The sequence below is a fragment of the Osmerus mordax genome, chromosome 10 (assembly GCF_038355195.1).
Source record: "Osmerus mordax isolate fOsmMor3 chromosome 10, fOsmMor3.pri, whole genome shotgun sequence".
Lineage (NCBI taxonomy): Eukaryota > Metazoa > Chordata > Actinopteri > Osmeriformes > Osmeridae > Osmerus > Osmerus mordax.
In genome coordinates this window covers 17146227-17173051 of record NC_090059.1, presented here as the reverse complement: position 1 = coordinate 17173051, position 26825 = coordinate 17146227, and the positions used below count along the sequence as shown (strand labels likewise).

Genomic DNA, 26825 nt, shown 5'->3' with positions numbered 1-26825 from the left:
GTTAGTGTATGTCTTGTTTTAGGTTAGTATAGGTCTATAAGGTTAATATAGGTCATTATGTGTAAAAGAGATCTAGCATATTGTATATTGCATACTTGTTTTGTATATTAGGATGTTTATTATTCTATTTTTATTTTTATTCTATTTTATTTGATCTTATCATAGATGTAATATATGTTCCTAGTACTTATATGTTATGTTATGCTAGGTGGCTTGCGTTGTCTTGTCCCAAGAATTTCAGTGCCCACTGCCCAGTCTGACCTCGTGTTGTTCTGTGCACCTGACAATAAAAACTTGAAACTGAAACCAGTCTATTGGTGAGACACCTGGTGGCAGGTTTTCTAAAATGTAATTATTTTGTACAACACAAGGTGGCAGCATACACACGTTACACGGGCTGGGTGCACATGCACGGAACAATCTCCAGAGGTTGGGCAGCTATTTCACATTTACACTTAGTCTTTGTGTCTCAGTAGTAGAGATGGAGTTTCTATGTGCAAGGCGGAACGCCCCTCTGCTTGAGATAATGGGGAGGCCCGGGGGCAGTTGCAGAGGAAACATGAATGTGTGAATATGAATCCAAGCCTTTTCCAGCTGTAGGCAGAGGCGATGTGATATCCTACTCCGCTTTTTTTCTGTGATTGGACTATGCTATGCTAGTAACTACATCTAAATGACCACAGCGATTGGTAGCCTACCATATTTATTATTATCACTTGGTAACTTTAATATAATTTGTTTGAACGTTTTCATGTAAGTGTCATTGTTATTTACTTCAGTAGTGTGGTACTCCATAGCCTTCAACTGGGAGGGAGTCGGAGTCAGGTGGCTGAGCGGTGAGGGAGTCGGGCTAGTAATCCGAAGGTCGCCAGTTCGATTCCCGGTCATGCCAACTGACGTTGTGTCCTTGGGCAAGGCACTTCACCCTGCTTGCCTCGGGGGAATGTCCCTGTACTTACTGTAAGTCGCTCTGGATAAGAGCGTCTGCTAAATGACTAAATGTAAATGTAAATGTAACTGATTCACAGTGGTTTAGGTGTTGACCTGGTCCATTTTCGAGAAGGGTCCAACGACAGACTTCTCCTCAGGCCCTAGACTGAGGACCAATGGGGATTGAGAATGACCTCCCACTTGAGACCCCTAGTTCTGTGAGCCAATGGGGTTCGAGTATGACCTCTCTCCTGAAGCCCCAATTCCGTGGTGCTTCTGTAACGGTGGTGTAAGAGTCATCTGCCATCGGGAGTCGAACCTGCCAACTCTGGACTGCCAAGTGCAACCACTACCAACTACGCCAAAGAAAAGCTAGCTCTTCGTTGACGCAGGTGGCCTCTTACATACCTGAGGAGTGAGTTTCACCGATTCACACCAGTTACACTTCCGTAGTTTGAATAAATTGCCGGTTGATTTTTCTGGAATACGGTTTAATAGTTATTCTTGGGGGACAACCTGTAAAAACTCATTTCAGGGAGGTGAGAACTCTTAGGCGAGAGTTGGGATGTCTGCTTTTGAGAAGACAATACAACTAAGACATATAGTATGAAAAAGGAGCAATGTCTGTCTGAGAAGTGCACCATACCTGAGGAGAGATGTGAGTGTTGTGACGTTCACAGCAGACTGGGATGTTTGATGTTGTTTATGACTGTACCTCCTGCTACCTCCAGAGAACTATGCAAAGCATGTATGTTCAGTGTAAATATTTGATACTATAATCCTAATCAAATTCATAATCTACAAGTTTACCTGCAGAAGCAAAGAAATTGACATAACTTTCTCAGCCATCAGACTATACATTAATGTAACACAGGATTTAAGGATACTTTATTTATAGACTTTGATGTAAAGTTTGTTGTTTGTTGAGAAAAAATATTATTAGATAGCTCACGTTTTCTGACTGTCGAATAACAAAGGGGATATAATTACACAAGAGATTGAAGCAAAATATCTAACTTATATAGTACTTAATAAGCAATCACAATTTAAATGATAAAATACTCTTTGTAGCACAATCTTAGACATTTTACTCACAGATAAAGCACATCTATGATTATGACTGATTAAAAGGTATTGAAACATGTAGCTGTATCTGTTATATATACATGATAAGACAAGAACACAAGATCAGTAGGCTTTACTTCATTTCATGTTACCCCACCACCTGATTAATAAGAACAAATAAACTGTATGAATTGATAAGGACATCATCTGGCAGTTACAGAAATGTAATTGACATCATCGACACTGTCAGAGATACAAGAGACAGTTAACAACATTTAGTAGCTGTGACTTGTTAATGACACGTGTCTCCTCTTCCTCCCTCCTCCTCCTCCTCCTCCTTCTTGTGGAAAACCTTCCCATCCTTCTGCTTCTTCCATCTCAGCGTGCTGTGCTCTGGGATCCTCCCAGCTGCCTTCATCTGGGGGCACAGTCACACTGTCATGGTTACACCACATTATGGGGTGTATTGTAGAACACTGAACTAGTCTTGGATCAGTATGTGTGTTTCACTAACCTGTCACTGTCAGCTACATCTGTAAAGGGTATTCTTACTGCAATAACAATCCTTACATCGTACTAGGGTGTAACTGCTGGTTGTCTGTAATGACTGAGACTTTGACTACACATCATGTACAGTCAGAGGACTGCCTTCCCTCACACAGAGAGACACTCACTTGCTGCAAGATGGAGTCCAACATGGCAGGATCCTCTAAGTCTGAAGGTGAATTAGGAACCAGTTCCACTCTCCCCACCAGCTTCACCTTAGTAGGAGGCTTAGTGGTGCTCCCTAAGTGAGGGAAGGTAAGAAGACTTTATAATGAAGTGGTACATCACAGTTTCTCAAGTATAAAAGGGCTCTATCTAGATATAACACTTCCTGTTGTTGTACCAAGAGTGCTCAGTATGGTCGTGTTTGTGATGCTCCCTGAGGTGAGAATGAGGAAGTAGCCGTTATAACACAGTTGGACATTACAGTACATTATTCAGGATTAGACTATTAAATACAGTGACATGTAATGCAGGGTTGACAAGATTCCTTCTACATGGGTCAATGATCCTTGTTATGCTTTTCTGCACGAACACAATTCATTGTATTTGTCTTTAATTTGATGAAGTTTGTTGTTGTGTAATAATTTACTATTCCATCCCATCTGATGTGCAGGTTTAATTACTACATGTGATCTCCTATAAACACCCTGCAAGCTTTCATGCTGTAGTGAAACCCCCCTTTCAGTGGTGTGGTCTGGTATGAAGTAGAGGGCACACTGTCACTCTGCCAAGTCCCCCACCATGTATCACTGCTCTTTAATAGAGGACATACAGGAAACCCTTGTTAGTATAGGCCTGCTCATCACCTAGAATACACCACTGACACGTTCAAACCACACTGGCAGCTGCCAAGTCTCACTCACCATTGTGGCAAAAAAAAAAGAAGGGATGAGAAGGATAAGAAAACCACTGCCATGAATAAAATAGATGTGTTAAGGCATAGTCATAGCCATTGTTATCATATGGTTGATCAGTCAACCAGTATCTGAAGGAAGAGGTAGACCCGTCTGACCACTTCCAGTCGTCTTTGAACAGACCGATCCAGACGATGGCAGATGAATTCTCTCCCAGAACAAGTTGCTGTATCTCGATGTTTTCAGCCTGGTTCCTGATGCTGGCCAGGTCTGTGTAACTCTGTCTGCAGTAGATCTGAGCGTCTCTCCAAGTTCTTGGTCCTAGAACCAGGATGTACTTTGGCTTGCCAGGATCATTACCTAAGAGTATCCATCATCAATATTATTCAGTCATGTATTTAAAAATGTTACCAACGTATTTTCTCATGAAATAATATAAACCCTCCGCCTTTGAAACAAAAGTGTTTTTCTGCATCAGTTAATTCCTCTAGAAGGCCATGGCAAGCAAACATGCATCTAATAACTGAAAGATGTGTTGTTATGAAAGATGTGTTGTTAGAAATATAACATTCTAACTCACCACAGACAAAAGAGTAAGCATTTGTACATGCATAGTCTCTCCATACTCCGGTTTCATTGCTGACCAGTGCAGCGCAGGGCTGGCCTGTGATTGGCTCTGGCTGGGCCCAGTTCCTGTACTCCGTCTCTCCTTCTCGGTAGAACTGACTGCCTGAAAGAGACCACTTCCAGCTGCTGGCACTCCTGTTTCTAGTCAGTCCTGACCAAAAATGATATTTGACCCGACCCAACTGGTTTATCAGGCCCTGCATGTCCTCCATGCTGTCTACGGTCGCCAGGTCAACAAAGTGCTCTCTACAGTATCTCTGGGCAGCAGTCCAATTCATATCAATATTGACCAGATGATACTGATGCAGTGCACAGGCAGAGAGCACCCAGAACTCTGCAAACACATAATCATCTCATTATTGAGTTTGTCCTGAGCTGGAGAGGCTGGAAGGTTGTAGGAAGTGTGTTGACTAGACTGATGACTTGAAAGACTCTTACCAAGGAGCAGGGCAACAGATGAGACTCTGCACTGCATGGCTCTGATCTACACACACACATTGATACACACACAGACGCATAGATACATAAACACAGATACACACACACACAGACACACACAGATACACACACCCACAAAGAGATACACATTCACATATACATAGATACACACACATTCACAGAGATAAACAGACACATAGATACACAAACACACAACAACAACATAAATATTTAATAGTTTTGTGAGGAACCACATTCAAACCCAGCTGCCTGGGTTTGAATCCAGCCCTGTGCTGCATGTCCCCCCTCTCTCTCTCTCTCTCTCTCTCTCTCTCTCTCTCTCTCTCTCTCTCTGTCTCTCTCTCTCTCTGTCTCTCTCTGTCTCTCTCTCTCTATCTCTCACTACATTTCCTGTCTTTCTATCCCGTCACTAAGTGAACGAAATGATTAAGAAAATTCAAATTGACATACATTTGATTGTTTTGTTCAAAACTGTAACAATCAACTGATTTTGATCCAAATTTAGGATTAATTTTATTACTATTTTAAGTGTGAATGTATTTATAAAATTCTGGTCCCACAAAATAAATCTTCCCTGTACTGTAAATTCTACATCTTGGTGTTCTACTGTGATAAAGGAGCAGATATGTGAGGAATGCACAGGTGATAATAGGGGAAGGTAAATGCACCTTACCTGAGGAGAGAGAGGGACGTGAGGGTTGTGGTGTTCACAGCAGACTGAAACGGCTGACTTTCACTCATGCTGTTTTTGTTTCCCTCAATCTATTTCCTGAAGAACCATGTAAAACATGTCATGTCCTGAGTATTTGGGACAGTACTTGTCATTCATGCAGGGGAACACCCTAAACACACCTGCAGACAACAAACTTATTTATGAAAAGGTCATCTAAAAATGTTCAAGGAAATAGTTAAGGAAATAACTGACAGGGCCAGTCTCTCTTCTCTCTTCTCTCCCTCCATCCACACACACCCCGTCCCCTGCCAGTGCCCTGAACAGGGACTCCCCTGAGTGGTGATCCAGAGATCGCAGGTTCAAATCCCCCCTGTGTACGTCTCTATGGATAAAAGTGTCTGCTAAAGGAACAAAGTGTTTCTCTAAATGAGCAGGTTTATTGACCCCCACATGCTCCCCCTCTGAGGTCAGGCCTAACTCTGACTCTAGAGGAGCAGCACAGGACACAGGCTCTGCTGGATCAGTCCTTCACCTGCCAGGTTCACGCCCTCAGACACCCTGGGCAGCACTCCAGCTGGGGGCTGGGGAGAGACATTCAGTTGGGATCCATGGATCTCAGTCTTCATAGAACCAGGACATATCTCCTGACCTCCATCACCACCCTGGTCACCTGTACCTCTGACCCTACACCAGGTCATATCTCCTGACCTCTATCACCACCCTGGTCACCTGTACCTCTGACCCTAAAATTGATCAAGTCCCTGACATTCATGCCTCAGGGCTCAGACTGTTGTTTACCAACTGGGCTGAGGTGGTAGGCAAATCACTGACCTCACTGGTTAGGAACATTTCACGTGAGACCAAAGAGTATTTCCTTGTTATCTGTGGTTATAACAGATCCCTTCAGTCACACAGGGCCCCTCAGCACAGGAGCGTGCTAAACAACCTCTAAACAGCCTCTACCTCATTTGCAACATCACTTACATGGTCGACGTAAGCAAACGATGCAAAGCAGACATACAGGAAGATGGGTGTGCAGGTGGTTCAGGGCAGGAAGGAGGAGGATGCAGTACGATTGGTCTGTACCTAAGGTACAGGACCACCACACGCTCCCCCACACACACACACTCATGCAGGGGAACACCCTCAACACACCTGGAGACAACAACCTTTTGTATGAAAAGGTCATTCATCTAAAAATAAACGAAATAGTTGTTCTGACAGGGCCAGTCTCTCTTCTCTCTTCTCTCCCTCCATCCACACACACCCCGTCCCCTGCCAGTGCCCTGAACAGGGACTCCCCTGAGTGGTGATCCAGAGATCGTCTCTATGGATAAAAGTGTCTGGTAAAGGAACAAAGTGTTTCTCTAAATGAGCAGGTTTGTTGACCCCCACATGCTCCCCCTCTGAGGTCAGGCCTAACTCTGACTCTAGAGGAGCAGCACAGGACACAGGCTCTGCCCCTCAGCACAGGAGCGTGCAAAAAACCTCGAAACAGTCTCTACCTCATTTGCAACATCACTTGCATGGCCGACGTAAGCAAAGGCATGCAGTCTTTATTCAGGTGTTTTTATGTTTTTCCTTCTCTCTCTCTCTCTCTCTCTCTCTCTCTCTCTCTCTCTCTCTCTCTCTCTCTCTCTCTCTCTCTCTCTCTCTCTCTCTCTCTCTCTCTCTCTCTCTCTCTCTCTCTCTCTCTCTCTCTCTCTCTCTCTCTCTCTCCCACCATCCACTTCCCCTTCTCATCTAACTACCATGCATCTACATAGCAACACTGTACATGAAGGTTACATACACTACCATCTATTTACATAGAAACACTTTACATGAAGGTTTACATTAACCACCATGTAGCAACAGGTATAGTAACAACATTGTTGGTATGTAGAAAATGCTGTGTAACTAAATGGTGAGGGGGTGAGAGGGGTGAGGGGGTGAGGGGTGAGGGGGTTTCAAATTGTAGGCATACGTTTCGAGCTACATCGACAATTACAAGATAAGGTAGGCCTATATCCAACTCACACAGTAAAAACTTACTCAATTATCTGTCAACTTGCTAGTTGTTAATGTTAACAGATAAATAATATTAGTTTCCTATGGATAATATAACCAAACAATACACTGTATATTCACACAAAACCATACCCGGGCGCACTGCTGCGGCAGTCTTTCAGAGACAAAGTAGCAACCCCAGATAGAGAAGAGAAGATTAGCAGCAGTAACTGTAAAAGGTAGAATGCTTTACTGGATGTGGGTCATGCAGAACGATATTCAGCTGAGTGTTCTGTGTGCTGGCCGGAGGGTAAATAAAAGGACCTCACATCCGGTTGGACATTTATTTTATTTTCATATGAAAGTACAACTCAGTATCAGTGCTCAAAGACAGTACCATTGTGTGCATTACAATTGTGCTGTGGAGGAAAAGGGTAATTGGAACCTAAGTAATGTAAACATTTATCATGAAGCCACACAACTACAGGCAAGGGCAACATGTCCTTTTTCTTTACACAAGATCATAATATTGCATAAAATTCATTGAATGAAACAAACCGAGCAAGCAGGACAAGTACAACACTCGTAACTTCACTTCACAAGGCAAAACAAAAGAAGTAGCAAAAGAGATTTCAGGTTTTGGTTTTAAGGATGGGGTATTCTTTTTAAGAGTGGCTAATTCAAGCAAGTGCGTCAGACAGGAGGAATTTAGATATTTTTTTTACATGCTCTAGTCTAAAGTATAGCAAGCACATCCAAACAGAAGACCTTTGAAGGTTTCATCTCCACTTTTATGGTTCTCATTGTGAGTTAGAGGATGGGGGAGGAAGTGGGTAGGGTGGGGGGGCATGGAGGGGTGGAGTTAGGTGACAACAAATGAACAGGTATCTAAGCCGGAGCACCATCCAGGTGACAATCAGGGGATTAGAGAGAGAGACAAACCCAATGTCTCCCTCTCCCTCCCTTCCTCCCTCCCCCTCTCTCCCTCCCCCTCTCTCTCTCTCCCTCCCTCCCTCCCCCTCTCTCCCTCTCTCTCCCTCCCCCTCTCTCCCTCCCCCTCTTTCCCTCCTCCTGTTTCAGTCCCCACCCCCCCCCCCCTGTTTCCTCTGTGATCCCTTCGACTTCTTCGCCCCCCGACTGCATACGTTCCACAGGGTGGCTACCATCGCAGGCCCCTCCCCCCCCCCATCTGTTTATGTGACGACGGGAAGCGCCTTCAAAGAAACATCTGTATCTATGCAGGGGGGGGGTAGGATGGACACACAGTGTGACTCTAAGAACCCAGTGAGTCCACAAGGATGACATGCGGTAGAGGCTGAGAGGATGACATGCGGTAGAGGCTGAGAGGAAGTCATGCGGTAGAGGCTGAGAGGAAGTCATGCGGTAGAGGCTGAGAGGATGACATGCGGTAGAGGCTGAGAGGAAGTCATGCGGTAGAGGCTGAGAGGATGACATGCAGTAGAGGCTGAGAGGAAGTCATGCGGTAGAGGCTGAGAGGATGACATGCAGTAGAGGCTGAGAGGATGACATGCGGTAGAGGCTGAGAGGGGGTCATGCGGTAGAGGCTGAGAGGGGGTCATGCGGTAGAGGCTGAGAGGGGGTCATGCGGTAGAGGCTGAGAGGTGACTGGGATCCGAGGCATCAGAACACACAGCAGTCCATTAGTGTCTCATAAGAACGTGTCAGTAGATGAGGGAGAGCTGGTGACCTGTCCTATGTCTCACTGAGCTGGTGACCTGTCCCATGTCTCACTGAGCTGGTGACCTGTCCCATGTCTCACTGAGCTGGTGACCTGTCCCATGTCTCACTGAGCTGGTGACCTGTCCCATGTCTCACTGAGCTGGTGACCTGTCCTATGTCTCACTGAGCTGGTGACCTGTCCTATGTCTCACTGAGCTGGTGACCTGTCCCATGTCTCACTGAGCTGGTGACCTGTCCCATGTCTCACTGAGCTGGTGACCTGTCCTATGTCTCACTGAGCTGGTGACCTGTCCTATGTCTCACTGAGCTGGTGACCTGTCCCATGTCTCACTGAGCTGGTGACCTGTCCTATGTCTCACTGAGCTGGCATTGGATTTAAGGGGCTGCGCTGAGACCACAAGGAAACATCAATGGAGATGAGCTTTGAAAGACTAGGCTTGATCAGTGATGGGTTAAAGTCAGCTTAAACATAGATTGGACCACAGTTGTGTACACTACCTTTACTGTATAGCAGCCTTTACAGTGAGCTCTGTTAAAACATCACGTTCTAGACTCGCTGAGTCACAATCATGGAATCAGTGAGGATGTACAGTAAGCTGCCTTTTGAAAGAGGTCTAGTTTCACACAATCATATCACTTACTGATTATGACAGGCTTTCACATTCAAGATTCAAAACATTGCTAAGACTATTCTGTGATGTGGTTATGATTGTATGCGGTTGTAAAAAATATACAGAATACACTATCTTTTTTCACTAATCTTTTAAAAACTTTTCCCCAAAATCATCCACATGATCTGTGAGGAAAAAAAGAATCATATCAACAAGTATTCATTCTGATGGATAAACTACTAAAATTGAAATGAAAGCATGCATTTCAATCAAGATATGACCTTCTCTAAAGGCCTTTTCCTCGGTAGGCATTGATGAGCAACACGATCAATAAACGATCAAAGCTGTGACAGGAAGGGGCCTCCGCACTCTGCTTTTTAATTAAAACTCAATTTAAGAGCAGATTGCTGTTCCCAATATTGCTAAACAAATGCAGTCACTATGTAGCAAGCCAAAGTCAAGATCTCACACATTCGTTCAGAAACGATTTGCATGACTTTTGTGCTACGTTTGCTTGCTAAAGTAGCCGTACCGCTCAGGATGGAAATGTACTGGCCGACACGTGTGTTTGTGCCGACCATCAGTCTGCTGTTTGGTTTGTTTAGCTGGACTAACCCCACAGGGGAGGGGGGGGGGGTAGAGAGTGTTTGAATAGCGTGGGCTTCACTCCCTGTGCTTAGACAGCAAACCTTCATTTAAGGCCCCATCGAGTTGCATTTCATGAAAAATAAACACAAGCGTTAACAGCTGTGGTTTGCTATTCGGAGTTTGCTGTAGCGGTGAAGGGCTTATTTCTCTGCTCCATTAGTTGTGCTCAGCAAGCCTGACGTACAGTGATTTGGGCAGGTGGACTGTTTGCTCCACAGAGGAGTGTTGCAGCTCTTCCAGAAAGATCCATGGAGATCCACAATCTGCAGCTTCTAACTCTCCAGAATCCTGTCTTCATCAACGTTTGATAAAAAAATACGAATTGGGTTGCATTTTGAATATTTAACATGATTAGAGTCGACTCACATTGTAATGAATTCTGACTGTTCTTCATTACCATGCTACCAGGCTACCCAGCACACTGTAGCTCACTGGCAGCACACCAAACCTAAAGTGTCCCCCCCAAAGATATCATGTACCATGCTTGGGCGAAAAAGAGCACTCATTTTGTGATCCACTGACAGTGTCAATAATAAATACTGTGTCACGTTTGTTAATTTCCGTGAAGAATAACATGATAAAATAACATCTGTAAAAAAAACTGTTTGGCCCTTGGAGAATGCTCAGAGGATGATTGGCGTGCTGTCTGAGGACAGGCCTGGAATGCACAGGGTGGCTCAGAGGGCCTAAGTGCTTCAGGGCCGTGGGAGTGGGGCCAGTTAGACATACAGGGGAAGGAGGGGGTCACATGGTCTGGCTGTCCTTGCATGCTCCTGTCGGTAGGGGGGTGGAGTCTGGCTGGGGGCGCTTGGTCCCGCTTGACAGCGAGGAGGTGGAGGCGTGGGCGGGGGCCCGCTGGTGGGGGAGGGTGCGTCGGGGGTGCAGCGCCCCGCCCCTCAGCAGCAGGACGTCCCGCACGGCGGCACGAAAGGGCTTGGAGACGAAGCAGTAGAGGAAGAAGTTGACGGCGGTGTTGAGCATGGCCAGCATGTTGGACAGGTCGTAGGCCAGGTGGACGCGCCAGTCCCTGTAGACGGAGGAGACGTAGCGGTGGTAGATGACCACCGCCGTCCTGGGAGCCCACAGGACCGAGAACACGGAGGTGATGGCCAGCAGCATGGCCGTGGTCTTCCCCAGACGCCTCGCCGTGGCGGCGCGGGGGCCGCACTCCTCCTGGCAGCACGGCTGCCTCTGGCGAGCTCGCAGCCGGCGGATGATGAGCGAGTTCAGAACCAGGAAGGTGCCGCAAGGCAGGAAGTAGATGATGGTCACGTGCGTCCAGATCAGGGCGGTGTCCAGCGTCGTGGGCGGGCGACTGACCCGCCACATGTCCGACCACCAGAAGAACGGCACGCCCGACGCCAGCGCCAACAGGAAGACGGCGGCGATGATCCTGCGCGCCCGCTCCGGGTAGCTGATCTGGCGGTGGAGGAGGGGGTGGCACAGCGCCACGTAGCGGTCGACCGTGAGGGGCACGGCGGCCCAGATGGAGGCGTGGTTGGCGGCGAACTCCAGGGCGCTGACGGAGTGGAGCAGGAGAGCCGGGACTTCGCGGTGGAACACGGCCGTCTCCAACAGGAAACCCACGAAGATGATGAAGAGCTGGGACAGGATGTCAGAGGCCGTCAGCGCTAGCAGGTACACGTACAAAGCCTTCTGGGTGCGGGCTGCAAGCCTGGACAAGGCCACTGCCGTCAGGATGTTTACTGACAGAGAGGGAACGAGAGGAGGAGAGAAAGTGAAAAGAGAGGCCTAGGCTCCTTGTTTAACTCATGCAACACCATACATGACCAGATCCTGTTTAGCTCTTCGGCTAGGCAGATATTTCTACAGTATGTTTGTGGCAGTATTTTCAGTAGAAGTAAAACACAGTGCATTGATTTCAGATGCTTCCAGTACAGTATGTCTTGTGTACAGTATGTCTCATGTTGTCTGAAAGCAATACATTTTACCTCTGTTCACTAGACAGCTCATCAACGAGAAGCCATCCTCACCTCACAATCCCAGTCTGTCTCAGATCCAGTACCACCCCCTCCCCTCACCTCGCTCCATCAATCCCCCCTGGGGGTAATTACTCCACTGTGGCCTGGGTGCATCCCAGAGGTCATTACGCAGCTTCGCAGTGAGTGAACCCCTCCCTCCCTCCCTCGCTCCCTTCCTGTCTCATCCAGGCTACTGCTGGATCGATATCAGCCACTACAGTCCTGCAACAACAACGAATGAACATAAAGACATCCTCCTTCACTGTGACTGCTGAAGTGTTGCCCTCCCTGTCTGGAACACGTGGTCTGGAACATTGTCAACCAGGGAGTGAACGGGAGGGAGAGGAAGTGACAGGTCGTCATGGTGACGGAACCCAATCAGGAAGCCGTAAATGGAGAGTGCAAAACGTGGTCATTTGCACAGCGTAAAACCATCAACCAAGATAAAGAATGACGGATTATCCAGTGAAAATGCCTATCGCTGAATTGAATGGACTCATCCGTGGCTTTTAAACATCTGAGTGGAGTAAGAAAGAATCCTCACTCTCCCTTCCTATTTATAAACTCCTCATGTTGTACAAAGGCATCGTCTGCCGGTGAGCTCTGTACCTGGTACACCGACACAGAGGAGGGCGCTGTAGTAGACCACAGGGAAGAAGCCCAGGATACATTTGGACCTCTGGATCTCCTCAGGCTTCAGGCTCTGCTCTGGGTGGCTGACCACCGTCACATTCGGCCAATCAATCATGACCTCCAGCTTCACCTGGAGATAAATATGAACACGTTTGGAAAACGAAACATTGTGTGGTCATGAGAATCCAGGAGCTTAGTTTAAACATACATAGGTGTTAAGTCTTCATCTGTCGATGAGAATCTTCCCTTTTAGAGTGTGCTCATGTCAGCCATACCCTAATTCATGTCAGCGTTGCCGGGGAAAGGGACTGTCAGGTAACAGGCCATGAAGACTGAGGAGGGGGCTTGAAGAGAAGCTGTGTTAGTAAAGGTGCCTGGCACCATGGAGATTGGACTCAGTCAATTAGTGTAGGATGACCACAACAGCAGATGGACAAAGATGACCCCATCAGTACTGACTCCCCCCTTCCCCCACTTCTCTCTCTCTCTCTCTCTCTCTCTCTCTCTCTCTCTCTCTCTCTCTCTCTCTCTCTCTCTCTCTCTCTCTCTCTCCCTCCCTCCCTCCCTCCCTCGCTCTCTCTCTCTCTTCTCTCTCTCTCTCTCTCTCCCTCTCTGTCTCTCTCTTCTCTCCTTTCCTGTTTTTCTTCCTCTGTCTCTTCTCTGTCTATCCCTAATTTAGTCTACTCATCCAAGCAGGGTATACTTGTTTGCTGTCGTCTTTATGGCTCACATGTTTTAGCTGCTGACACCGACGTGGATCCTGCATCAAATCACCATCTCTGTGTTTGATCAACGATCAACGCCAGCAGGATGATTCCCCCTCGACAGGGGAGATTGCTCTAACTGGAGTTAAATGCGAATCGCGAACTAGGTTAAAGTCATCCTTTCGCCCTGCCCTCAATTGCCCTCATCTTGCTTACAGGCCTGCTGTAATGTGTGATGAGCTGTAGCCTGTAAAAGTCTCCAAAACAAAACCTTCTGGCCTGGCTACTGGGAGGATTGTGCCAAACACTCAATGCTTGACCTGCCAGTGAAGAAGTGCTTTCTGTTCATCATGATAATAACCAATCACCTCTCTTGTTGCTGAATTTCCAATTGAACTCTGTCGGAACGTTGGTTGTCCATATCGGACGCATAGCTTGGTAGCAGGAGCATACCGCTTTATAAGCAGATTTTCTGCTTTCAATCATTTAATCAGATTGTTGGCACATTGAATCAGATTAATTTAAAGTAGTGTCAGGTTCACATATAAGCTCACAGTCATGACATGTTTTGTTTCCTAAAGACAAGGATACAAAGTACAAGTGCTTCACTGCCAATACATGATGAGGTTCCTGTATCTCACTATGTGGTCAAAGTGGAGATCAGTGTTGTTATTCTTTTGTTGTTTTACCAGAAAAAATGACAATTGATTTTTGATATGTCCCGTTTTTTGATGCATGGGAAAGGTGGTTGAGTCAAAAAAAATACTATATTGAATTCAGCTTTATCATGCTCAGGAGTCAGGTGGCTGAGCGGTTAGGGAATCGGGCTAGTAATCTGAAGGTTGCCAGTTTGATTCCTCGCCGTGCAAAAATGACGTTGTGTCCTTGGGCAAGGTACTTCACCCTACTTGCCTCGGGGGTGTAGGGGGCCAAACAACCAAAACGAATTCCCCTATGGTTTAAAGGAAGATGGGAAACTGAACAGTGTATTAGCATGAACCAAATAATGCCAATACAAATAGAATTCCAGGTATTTGACTCTATGGGTTAAATCAGAGCAAGAATGGTCAAAGTACGGTTAAATGAAATACGCATTTAATGACATTGCAAATGAATGAAATCAATTACAAGGCAAACATGTTACAATATGAAAGCTTTAAATCTTACCTACTCTACCATGATCATTGTAAATCAGAGAGAAAGCAAGAGGTGAGGAAGGAGAAGGACAAGGGAGAACTGAGGTAGAAGGTCTCAGGAGATGGAGAATCCACAGAACAATGCATTACAATTCCCTTTATACACAAGACCAACCAATCAGACCAAATCTTGAATGGGGTGTGAGGGCCATCAAGTTGAGACCGTCCAGAAAATCCATACTTTAGCATATGAGAGGTGGGGGCAGGTTTGACACCCAGCCTTACAGGGGGAATGTCCCTGTATTTACTGTAAGTCGCTCTGGATAAGAGCGTCTGCTAAATGACTAAAATGTAAATGTAATGCTGCAATTACTGTATGTCCCGGCTCTACCATCCTTGTGACTGCAGGGGAAACGTCCAGAACAGAAGACGATAAGGCAGACTCTCTTTTCATTTCTTTCCGCAATTTGTAGCCAGCAGATAACATTAAGACCAACACAAACAGGTCACCATTCCCAAACACCGTCCTGACAAGAAATCTGTCTTTCCAACAACAGCCGTTTTACCTCTTGACCGCCCCAATAATCTTCAGTGATGACCTCTAACAAACTCTTCACTTTCAGCCTGCGCAGCACCAAGGCTGCAGAAGACCATCAATCAAACAGGCCGCTCAAGACCAGCGTCTCGTTTGAGGTTGAGCATGAGTACTTGTAAGAGCTTTAATCCCACCCTATCGTTCTGATGTAATATCTCCGCTGGAAAGCAAACAGATGCTGGGATGAACGGCTGAAACTATGGTGTGTCAGCCTGCGTTGTGTAAAAAGCACACTTGCGGAGATGGGAAGTCCTGGTTTTCATAGGGAGAGAGCGATTCTCTGAGAACACCCCTCTCTCTTCAACCCCGTCACCCTCCCACCTCCACCCCCTCCACCTCCACCCCCTCCACAACCCTCCCACTACTACCCCCTCCACAACCCCTACCACACCCTCCACAACCCCCACCATCACCTCCTCCACCTCCACCGCCACCCCCTCCTCAACCCCACCAGCGAGCAGTGGGAGAGTTGACAGTTATGAGAAAGACAACAACACCCTCAGCCTTTCTCTTTCAACTAGATCCTCTTGAAGGCTGCGGTCAGCAGTCCAGGACCGTTCTCATGCAGGTCGTGAGGAGCGGAGGGGGCCTCACATTAAAGTCAGGCTTCTGTTCGCTATACTGGGAGTCACCCTCCCACAGCCCTCAGCCCCCCTCCCCTGGACCTCAGGATCTCCCTCAGAACCATGTGTCCCAGAGACACAGCACAAACACAGGGGGAGGGAAAAAACACGGCTCTCTGGCTCTCTGGCTCCCGGATTTTCCCATCCACTTCACACAGGGAAGAGGGAATTCCTGATACGTGTTTGAAACTCCGACGCCGTACGACCGCGGCAGCCGTTTGTCCTGCCTGTCGGGCCCACGTGTGTACGAGTAACTCCCAGGATGGAATGTTCTGGATGGCTCTGCTGACAGACAGACTCCATCAGGCCGCTTCGCTGGAGCAGCGGGGGGCCTCTGAAGTAAGCTCCCTGGGAACGCAGAGACAGGGGGCCCGGGGGGGCCTGGGGGGGCCCGGGGGGGCCGTCGCTCCGCGGGGCTGGCGGAGGCAACCCTGGGGGGTTCATAGGCCAGTGCATGTTCCTGATTAAGGCTCTATTTTCAATGGTTGTCTTAAGGGGGCTCAGATCCGGATGAACTAAGGCAGAGGATCTGCAGGGGGTGGGGGGGGGCGGGGGGGGGGGGTTGGGTTGGTTGGGTGTCCATGGAGCCAAAGTGAACTCTATCTTTAGTCCCTCTGCTCCACTGGACCCTCTCAATTATTCATAGTGGGACGCTACACCTGAAACAACAGCCTCGGGGGAGAGAGGGGGAGAGGGGGGGGGGGCAGAAGGACAGTGGCTCGGCCACTCTGTACGTATCATGGTTTCAGAACCGAGAGGAAACGACCACGTTTCTGTGTTTGATGCAGGCGTTCGGGTTTCAGCCTTGCAACTCGTGACAGCGCTGCAGTGCAGTGGTTCCCGAAGGGTGTTAGATAACTGAGAGACAAAGGGAAAGCTACACCCGAACCTGTGTCTGAAGAAACCCAATTCTGTTTGTTGTGCTGCAGTTCACATTCTGCAACTTCAAAACTGACCCCATGGATTTCCACTGGCTTCTGATATAGACATGACACACTCCAGAACAATAAGTTGGCTGCGGTGTAAACTGAACAATGTTATGAGGCACTTGTTAGTAAAACAGAATAGGGTGACGATAACACATAAAAACTGCCTGTTGCTATAAAATGAGACAGACCAAACTATTTCCTGCACTGATAGGCATACCTGAGTGTCTTTGCAGAAGTGCTTCCACAACAGACAGAACATAGAACTTTGCCATTGGATTCTTAACTTTTTACTTTTGTACATTGTTAAAGTGCATCAGCAACAAAGACACCAGACAAGACACATGTACTTACTTAACAACCTAGTAACAGTCCATTCTATAAACAGTGACAGAGGAAAGACAGATGTGGCCATCTATTCCCTTCTATGGTCAGTTCCTGTGTTGTCTGGTGCTGTGTGGCGGAATGTAGGTGTGCCGTGTTCTGACTGCCTCAGGTAAAGAGAGGGGGATCCTACCTTCACAGCCAGTTGTCACTCTGTCTGTCCATCTGTCTCACAGCCTGTCCAGGGGCTCTGTGTTCCATCCGGCCGGTCCACACCAATGCTGCTGCCGGTCACGGTCACAGACCAGACGGCCTGGGAGGAGGAGGAGGAGGAGTAGGAGGAGGAGAGGGCTACTAGCAGCAGGCACATCCCTGCGGAGAGTGGAAGAGGCAGTGAAGAAGGAGAGGAGAGACACGACTGAGGGGAGGGAGGGAGGGAGGAAGGGAGGAAGGGAGAGGGGGAAGCAGGGGGAGGGAGGGGGAGGGAGGGGGAGAAGGATTGGTGGATAGAAACAGGTGAATGAGAGGTTGAACTGTGGAGGTAGTGTGTGTGTTTCTGTGTGTGTGTGTGTGTGTGTGTGTCTGTCTGTCAATGTGTGTGTGTGTGTCTGTCAGAGTGTGTGTGTGTGTGTACATGCTTTAACAAGGTCTCAGAGGGTTTACACAGGCTGTGATCAGAATGCAAATATCCCTCCAAATATAGCTGGCAACCGCTGTTGCACAAGCAGCACACTGATGTTAAACACAAAAACAAATACAGCTTACTTTGTTTGTCAGTGTTCTCTTCTGTAATGCGAAACACTGACAATTAGCTATGGCGAGTCAATTGTCACAATAACTAGCAGTTAATATGCAGACCTAAGTACATTTGATGAGTAAAAACAAATGCTTTGGGGGGGGGAGAGTTTTCCTCAAAAACACACAGTTAGGATCTATGTTCAGTAAACGTAATGATGTATTTAGTTTTTACAGATTTCGATGCACCCCATGTCAAGAACCAGTGTAACAACAAGTGGATAACAGTAAAGACAACGATCAGAGGTCACCAAAGCCAAAACTGGTCCCACCAGAACTGCACTGCAGCAAAGTGCATGGTGGGGTGGGTCTATTTATGATTATTGCTGTATGTGTTTATCGAACATACGTATACACCCACGCCTCGCCACCTTACTCGGCAGCGAGGCCCAGCAGAGCGTGTAATGAACCCCGAACGTCAGTGAGCGTGGACGGACATGGTCCTCCATCAATCAGGCTGGGCGGGTGGAGATCTGCGGGGGGTGATGGAGTGGTCTTGCTGGACGAGAGGGGCTGAACACAGCATTTCTGTGCTTTATTGCTCTAATTTGTCCGCTGATATGCCACCGCACAGTCGATACGTTCCTGCTAATTCGCTGTTCCCGCTGGCCGAGCGTTAAGCACAGTAGCGGGCGCGTCGCTTCACGCATGACCACGGTGAATCTTAAAGTCCGAACGTGAATCTCAATACAATTATGTTCCTTTTGCGCACAAAGCACAAATGACACAAAGCGATGCTGATTCCATGTCCCTGACTTATGCCTGGCCGATAAACATCTTTCGGTGAAGTCGCAATCATTTTCTCCATCTACCTCATAAAATATTTAAGAACAGAATGATCCAAGACAACACGAGCACCAGGAGCTCATTGTAATCTTTTCCCAACCTCTGCCCATGATGTCATTCTGTGGGAACAAATCCAATGGCCCTCCACCTCGACCTGTCAATAATCGTGCTATTTAACTGCAGTCAGACTTAACGAGCCTGTTTATGGTCCCCGTCTCCTCACAGCGAGGGTTCTCACACTGGTGGGTCAAATTAGAGTCCTTTGAGGAAGCTATTCTGTTTAGTATTCTTTCTTTCAAACAGCCTCTGAGTGGGCCAGCTTGTTATCTCTCTGCATCGGCTCCAGTTCAGACAAGCAGAGCCACTGTGAAGGCCTTGGGGCCAGCTGGGTAACATTGAGCCTGCGATGGCAGAGAGATGTGGGGTACAGACTGAGAGCGTGGCAGCATAACTTGATGCTGTGTAGGGTGTGTGTGTGTGTGTGTGCGTGTGTGTGTGTGTGTGTGTGCGTGTGTGTGTGTGTGTGTGTGTGTGTGTGTACATGCATGCCTGTGTGTGTAGTCTCGTCCCCCTGCCAGGCATTGAGGCTTAGACCCACAAGGAGTTAATGAGAATTGAGACTGTGTTGCTGCTAATAATATCTCTGTTAGCAGGCCCGTCATATGAATGAGGTCTCCCTCCACTAGATCATATTCTAAATGACTCCAGGAGACTATTTCATGCTTGCAGGGGCTAATGGCTAAGCTCAGTCGTATAGGCAGTATCTGTCTCCCTACAAGCACTCTGTCAGAAATGCCCGGCACTGCAAAACATATTTCCCCCTCACTGAGTCACTGTGTGGCAGGAGGACCTTGTGGTGTGTGTGTGTGTGTGTGTGTGTGTGTGTGTATAAGAGGCCATTAAACAGCAGAGCAGTCCTCACAGGTCACTCTGACCTGGCTGGCTTTTATAACCCGTGTTTTTAAATCTGCCACTCAGCGCTGCTTTCAGTGATGAGACCCTCCACTGCTGTAACAGGAATTCACAACTGTCAACTCCTCATTGGTTAAACAACCAAGCCCAGATAATGTTCTCCACAAGAGGGTATTTGCTTATTGCCTATTTTACTACAGCAACGATTACTTTAAATACACATTTGTTGATAAGCTGATGTTGATGATCTGAATGATTATTAAACTCCATTCTTTGATTTTGACTGTTTTATAGTTATTTTGTTTTCAGCTCGCCGAATTGGTTTGGGCAATCAGGATTTATAGGGATGATAAATAGGCAGGAGAGGACCCGATCAACTGGAGCATGGTCTCATTATCAGATCACAGAGGGAAATCATTATAATCATCTTGTTTCCATGACGAGCAGCCTGAGAAGATGACCAGTATCATGTAGGCTCGAATGCTATGATGTCTCAATCATTCGACACATGGCGAGTATGCCCTCTTGTGGTGATTCAAAGAGATTGTTTATTTTGGCTTCGTTTCAGGAACGGATGTTTAAAATGTGATCAAATCAAAGTACGATCAAGATCAACATTGTCAAATCAAATCCAACTGTGTCAAAGTAAGAAAGGGATAGAGAGAGACATGTATCGTTGGCCCGCGTCAGATGACTTCCAGTTTCCGTGTGTGTGAAAAACAACTAAACATAAAAAGTGTGCGCGCCAAGCGTCACTATTGGAGCCTAGCCAAACACGGTTTACAGCCGTTCGTAGAATCAGAGTGTGATTAAAGAACGTGCCAACTGGGATCATCATCGACCTTGACTGTCAGCACGCGTGATCAATAGCCCTCCGGGGAAGCCCACACTATTGGGTCAACACGGACATAATAGGCCTTTTGCTCTATTACCGTCGCTACAAAAAGATTGTTTTCGCGGACCTCCAAGTACAGGGATCACGAGAGACTGAAACAACTTCACAGAAACAAGGAACTTGGGGTGTGTCGGTTTGGCCTTTTCCCATATGAGGCCTTTTTTGATGTGACAGCCAGGCACATGCATAGGGAACGATTGGATATTGACCTTCTCAATTACTACTTCTAATTAAACAGTCTTGCCTGAAGCCAGAAATAGTTTGGGCTGCTGTATCACGATTCGCTGGTTGTGTACACTGACACACATACAGAACACAGACAAAAACTGCAGAGCAACACTGCCTGTAGTAATAATAATAATAATAATAATTTATTGCAAAGTTGAACTTTATACAGATGTCCCATGTAGAGACATCTGTAGATGTTCATGTCATCAATAAACTGTTAACAGAATGTCAACTACATCTTTGTAAGATTGGTGTCAGGGTCAATTGATAGGGATTTACCATGTGTTGATAAGTTTATTGAGTATATTATAGATCATCAACAGATTTACCCTCCAAACTCTTCAGACAAGTTCATCTCTTACACAACCCTGGCACACGCACACATACACACACACACACACACACACACACACACACACACACACACACACACACACACACACACACAGACACACACAGAAACACACACACACACAGGTACAGACACACACACACTTACACACACACTCCCAGTCTTACCCTGCTCCTTCAGAAGTTCAACCTCAGCTGCTGGGGTGAGGGTCCACGTGCCCCGCCTCTCTCCCGATCAATGCCCCTCTCTGAGCGCCACCCAAAACAAGGGACGTTTCGGGAATCAAAGCCGTCGCCGTGACAACGGCCCGGCCGCCAGATTCCACGGATCGATGGGGTTTCCATGCGAACTGCCGGATATTGCCCAGAAGAACCACGCGGTGCCATCTGCACACAGAGGTCCTGCTCCTCACACACAGAAGGACAGACAAAACTGCAACCAGGTCACTGCATTTCACCACTGAGGAGAGAGGGAGAGGGGCACAGACAGAGGGAGAGAGAGACAGAGAGAGAAGCCAAGAGGGGGTTAGGAAGACAGAAAGAAAGAAAGAGAGAGAGAGAGAGAGAGAGAGAGAGAGAGAGAGAGAGAGAGAAAGAAAGAAAGAAAGAAAGAAAGAAAGAAAGAAAGAGAGAGAGAGAGAAAGAAAAATAAATTGGGATAGGGAGAGGCGTGTTTGCAGTTGGACAAGATAAAGAAGACAGAGGGATGATGTTCCCAGTGCGCCCTACAGGGCTCCTGACCCACATCCACATCGGGACACTTCTCCTGGCCCTTGGCCTCCACCCAGGCCCTCCCACTGGAGGTAAGACCCATGCCGCTCACCTTGCCCACCCAGGCCCTCCCACTGGAGGTAAGACCCATGCCGCTCACCTTGCCCACCCAGGCAAGGAGAGGCAAGGACTCACTTTAACACACACTGTCTAACCTCATCTTTGCTGTCAACTGAGATGCAGTTCTCATATGTAGGAGTCAAGTGGCTGAGTGGTTAGGGAATCGGGCTAGTAATCTGAAGGTTGCCAGTTCGATTCCCGACCATGCCAAATGACGTTGTGTCCTTGGGCTAGGCACTTCACCCTACTTGCTTCGGGGGAATGTCCCTGTACTCACTGTAAGTCGCTCTGGATAAGAGCGTCTGCTAAATGACTAAATGTAAATGTAATGTAGTTCTGTTCTGCAATGATGTTGTGGTTCCATTGTGGAGTGAAAAAAATACTACGTAAATATATATTTTCTGGTGTGTGCTGCAAGTCTACAATCTTTCCTCCCTGTCGTCCTGTGTGAATCTTTCCATGTTGGTTTGAAGACTTTTGTGCTTGTCTCTTTTTGTATACGCTTTGTACAAAAAAAAGCACTATTAATCATATCTCATCACTGAGAAAGACGCATTGGAGCTGTTTAGACATTGAGACCAGATCATCTCATTCAAAGGAAGATGACCGCATTCGGATGTGCTGCTCTTATCTGTGTGAATCAGTCAAACAGGACATTGTGGTTTGCTACTACCGGTTGAGATTGCTGGAGCAATTCTACTTTACTGAAGCTTTACACCATTGCAGCCCACCCAGTTCCTCATTTACCTCAAAGAAAGGGAAGTGCCACAAAATATTTTGTATTCTGAATCCAAAAGAAGAACTTCGGACTATTGGACCAAAGTTTAGATCCCCAGTGTATATGTAGTCATCATGTGAGTGGTTTTGACTTTTCGGGACATGTCTCAACAGCCTACAGTATTTTAGGAGCAGATGTGTGAAAGATTTAATTAAATCCGACCCGCATCTGTGCCGATCGATGTCATGGATTGGGGGCACTTCTGCCAAGCCTGTTTTGAACATTACCCCTCTCCCCTCTCTCCCCCCTGCATGCCCCCATTCCCTACTCCTCATCCTATTCCTCCATCTCCAATGCCCCTCCTCCTCCTATTCCTCCACCCCCAATGCCCCTCCTCCTCCCTTCACCACCCAACTTCTTTGTGCCTCTTCTTTTCCATCGCTGCATTCACCTCCTGCACACCTGCGGCCCACGCCTCCCATCTTCCTCCTTCTATCGTTTCCTCCTCTCCCTCCACCAGGCATCTTGACAGTGGGGGCCCAGGATGGGGGCGGTGGTGGTGACACCATCAGCCACTCTCTGTCCCTGGTGCAGCGGCTGGAGGCTCTGCTGGCCCAGGGGAACGGCAGCGACGTGGCCCTCAGGGTGGAGACCCTCAATGCGGACGAGGTGAAGGTGATCCAGGCCCACTCCCTGGTTCTGTCCCTGCAGAGCCCTGTGTTCGAGGGGCTGCTGCTCAGTCGCAACACCTCCACTCTGGTCCTGAGGGAGACCGGCGAGTGCTCCGCCATCTTTGACAAGTTCATAAGGTAGGCCAAGGGAGGGGGCATATGCCGGAAGGGAATCATTGGGAGACATTTACAAGAGAGTTGATACGTTTTTATGATTTGTTGCCAAAGTGCCCTGTTGAGGATGGGAACTGTCTTCCCTGATTGCAATGAAATCATGTGCCCTCAAGTGGTAGATAAAATGTAACTGCAACACCAGCCTAACAGCAGGGGTGTGGACATGCCACTGGGGGCTGTCACCAGCCACAGTATTTGACTTTGAGAGAGAGAGGTTAGCAGCCTGGCTCTAGGGTTAATCAATAAATGATAGAGGTCCATTTTATTAAGTTCCCTTCTGTAAATGTAACAAAGGGCAGCATTGAGGGTATTGGCCTAAAATTAGGTACATCCTACTGCTAACATAAATAACTGCATCCTGCTGAACTTGTGTCAGAGGGTACAGTCGTGGCCATAAGTTTTGGCAATGACAAATGTTGTGTTTTGAAATGTTTACTGGTTCAGTATTTGAGGATTTTTTTTTCAAATGTTTATATAGAATACTGGAATACACATTGATATTTAAGCTTTTTTGGGGCAAACATTTTCAATATATGCAAATAGTCCCCTCTTTTACAGGAGTCAATCTGATCTTAAAATCCAATCAGAATGATAGTGATTTAACCTGGCTAGAACTAGTTGATATTTACATTTTACATTTAGTCATTTAGCAGACGCTCTTATCCAGAGCGACTTACAGTAAGTACAGGGACATTCCCCCGAGGCAAGTAGGTTGAAGTGCCTTGCACAAGGACACAACGTCATTATGCACAGCCGGGAATCGAATCGGCGACCTTCTGATTACTAGCCCGATTCTCTAACCGCTCAGCCACCTGACTCCCTGATATGACTTACTGAAATTATGTTAGCAGTCATTTTATGCCAAGGCCCAGCAAGCTTTGCAAACACAAAATGTACGTCGCTCCCAATACTTTTGGCAACAGCTGTAGAGTTTCTGTCTGGAGATTCTCAAGATAAAGTTGCCTTTAAGATCAACATTGCAAAACTAATGCGGGTTAGGGCTAGGTCGCTTTTTTTCCACTGGTAACAAATCTGGAGCGAATCCAACAAGGGGTGCTTCAGTGAAAAAACTGTTTTATGGTAAAATGTTTGGTAATCAAAGATAAGGTGTGCATGTGAGTCTATGTCGATGCACTGAAGATGACAAAACCCATTTTATTCAAATGTTTTTTTTCCGGAATGTTTCCATCCCTGTGCAGGTATCTGTACTGTGGAGAGATCTCCCTGCGCCTTGATCAGGCCCGTCCTCTCCACATGCTGGCCACCAAGTATCGTGTGCTGGGGCTCCAGCAGGGTGTCACCCAGTACATGACCCAGAACCTGGCCCGCGACTCTCCCTCGGGCCACGTGGTGGGCTGGTACGAGTACGCCCTCCAGACCGGAGACGTGTCCCTGAGGGACAGCTGCCTGCAGTACCTCTCCTGGAACCTGTCGTCGGTGCTGCGCAGCGGGGAGTGGAGCACCATCAGCGCCCAGCTCCTCATGTCTCTCATGAAGCGTTCCGACCTCATCCTGCAGAGCGAGATGGAGCTCTTCGACGCGCTGGAGCTCTGGATTAACCAGAACGATCCCGACGGGCTGACGGCCGAGAACGCCCTGAGGTCGGTGCGTTACGCCATGATGCCGCCTCGGGAGCTGTTCCGCCTGCAGACCCAGTCGCTCACCCTCGCCCGCTACCAGGAGTCCGTACGAGACCTCCTATACATGTCCTACCAGTTCCACTCCGCATCGCCGCTGCACATGGCCAAGTTCTTTGATGTGAACTGCAGTCTGTTCATGCCCAGGAACTACCTGTCTCCCGCCTGGGGCTCCCCCTGGGTCCTAAACAACCCCTCGCGTGATGACCGTAGCACCAGCTTCCAGACCCAGCTGGGCCCCAGCGGTCACGACGCCGTCAAGCGCGTGACGTGGAACGCCCTCTTCTCCCCGCGTTGGCTTCCCCTCAGCATGCGTCCCATGTACACGGAAACGGGAGCCATGCAGCCGACGCGAGTCGACGGAGGGCGGCCGCGCATCATCATCACGCCCGCCACGTCCAGCGCGGACTTCGCCGGCGTGAGTTTTCAGAAGACGGTGCTGGTCATGGCGAGACAGCAGGGGAAGGTGGTGGTGAAACACGTCTACAACTTCCACCAGAGCACAGAGGAGAGCGGAGACTTCCTGGCGGAAGCCGACCTGCACCGCAAAACATCGGAATACCTCAGCGACGGCTCCCTCTACCTCCACATCCTGGTCAAGCCCCTGTACCAGACCCTCATCACCACCAAGAATTGAGCCAGCCCTCTTCCTACACCTCTCTGTTCTCACGCTGCGATGATCGTCACGCACACACAGCACTCTCAGACTCTCATATCTCATCATGGTCAGGAGGCCACAGGTCCAAGGCTAACTCTTTGGGTGTGCCAACGTGGGTGGCTTCTTGTGTTTCATATACGTACATTCTCGTTAAGTTAAAACTGAAAACAGGATTTTGTGTGCAGGCCTACGCCTATAACTTTACAGGACGTCTGCATTCATAAAGCAGTGGTGTGTTTGGTAGATCTGCAAAGTTATACTGAAGTAATCATGTCATGAGAGGAGTTCACAATAAACAATGACTGGGTCCTAGACATTTTCATGTGTGTATGTGCATATTGATGTTTATAAAATTTTTAATCATAATTTCCTTGGTGCTATTGTTCCCTTAACATCTACAGTAAGGGGGTACAACTCTTCAAATCTCACATGTTCTGCCTGCAGCTTTCAGGTTTACACAGTTCACCAGCGTAGTTAACTTATAGCTATTGTCTGTGGTTTTGATTCACATGCAGATGTTCCTGTCTCTCCTGTGCATGGCCTATGAAAAACAAAAGCATTTTCAGAAAAGTTGTTAGGGAAGTATAGGTCTTTATTGTAGTGAATACCACAGGTTTTCAAATCTGTTTAGGTTAGATTCTGTTGGACTGTATGTCATATTGATATTTATGTCACCATCCTTAGCTACAGTTTAAGCTTTCTTCTAAAGGACTATGACGTGCCAATGATGGCACTCCTCAGAATAATACTTTTTCATTTTGGTACCATTTAATAAAGCTAAATGTTTAAGAAGTATTTGATTGTTTGTAATGTTTTAGTCTTCTTTGGTTTAGTAGATAAATACATCAACAGTTATTGTTATTGCATTGTTGTGTTCCATTGCAATAGATGAACACGTTGGCCCTAAGCACTCTAAGAATGATGGAAAATCATCAGAAATAAACGATGACTGGATTGCTCATAATTGTGTAATACGTGTTTGCGTTCAAATGTTATAAATGTCTTTACGAGAAGCTGTTTATAAGCTGCGGAAAGGATGTGTCACAATTACTACATCTCCCATCGTCCTTTGCGCTCCAAGCAGGAAAAACGTTCGCTCGCAGGGGCTCACACTGATCCAAGTTAGGAGCGTTCAGCTGC

At 47.4% G+C, this 26825-nt stretch overlaps 3 protein-coding genes and 1 long non-coding RNA gene across 4 annotated transcripts; 1 reads left to right on the top strand and 3 right to left on the bottom strand.

Annotated features, from left to right (window-relative positions):
* Positions 1-2142: 2142 nt before the first annotated feature.
* Positions 2143-3418, bottom strand: LOC136950836 (uncharacterized). The gene is made up of 3 exons (XR_010877513.1): positions 2885-3418; positions 2670-2782; positions 2143-2413 (listed from the first exon to the last, which is right to left on the bottom strand). It is a non-coding gene; the product is annotated as an uncharacterized lncRNA (long non-coding RNA).
* Positions 3419-3462: 44 nt separating this feature from the next.
* Positions 3463-5255, bottom strand: LOC136950049 (proteoglycan 3-like; the record flags this gene model as incomplete). Its single annotated transcript, XM_067244134.1, has 5 exons — positions 5158-5255; positions 4464-4509; positions 4204-4359; positions 3975-4124; positions 3463-3758 (listed from the first exon to the last, which is right to left on the bottom strand). Coding segments are annotated over exons 2-5 (639 nt in total), but the record flags the coding sequence as incomplete, so codon positions are not given.
* A 5595-nt stretch (positions 5256-10850) lies between these two features.
* On the bottom strand, positions 10851-12836 carry gpr142 (G protein-coupled receptor 142). Its single transcript, XM_067245117.1, has 2 exons — positions 12698-12836; positions 10851-11812 (listed from the first exon to the last, which is right to left on the bottom strand). Exons 1-2 carry the CDS (start codon positions 12834-12836, stop codon positions 10851-10853), a joined length of 1101 nt encoding a protein of 366 aa, XP_067101218.1.
* An 8828-nt stretch (positions 12837-21664) lies between these two features.
* btbd17a (BTB (POZ) domain containing 17a) lies at positions 21665-26420 on the top strand. The gene is made up of 3 exons (XM_067245116.1): positions 21665-21799; positions 23066-23354; positions 24590-26420. The coding sequence occupies exons 1-3, from the start codon at positions 21703-21705 to the stop codon at positions 25662-25664; spliced, it is 1461 nt and encodes a 486-aa protein (XP_067101217.1). The 5' UTR covers positions 21665-21702; the 3' UTR covers positions 25665-26420.
* The last annotated feature ends 405 nt before the right edge of the window (positions 26421-26825 follow it).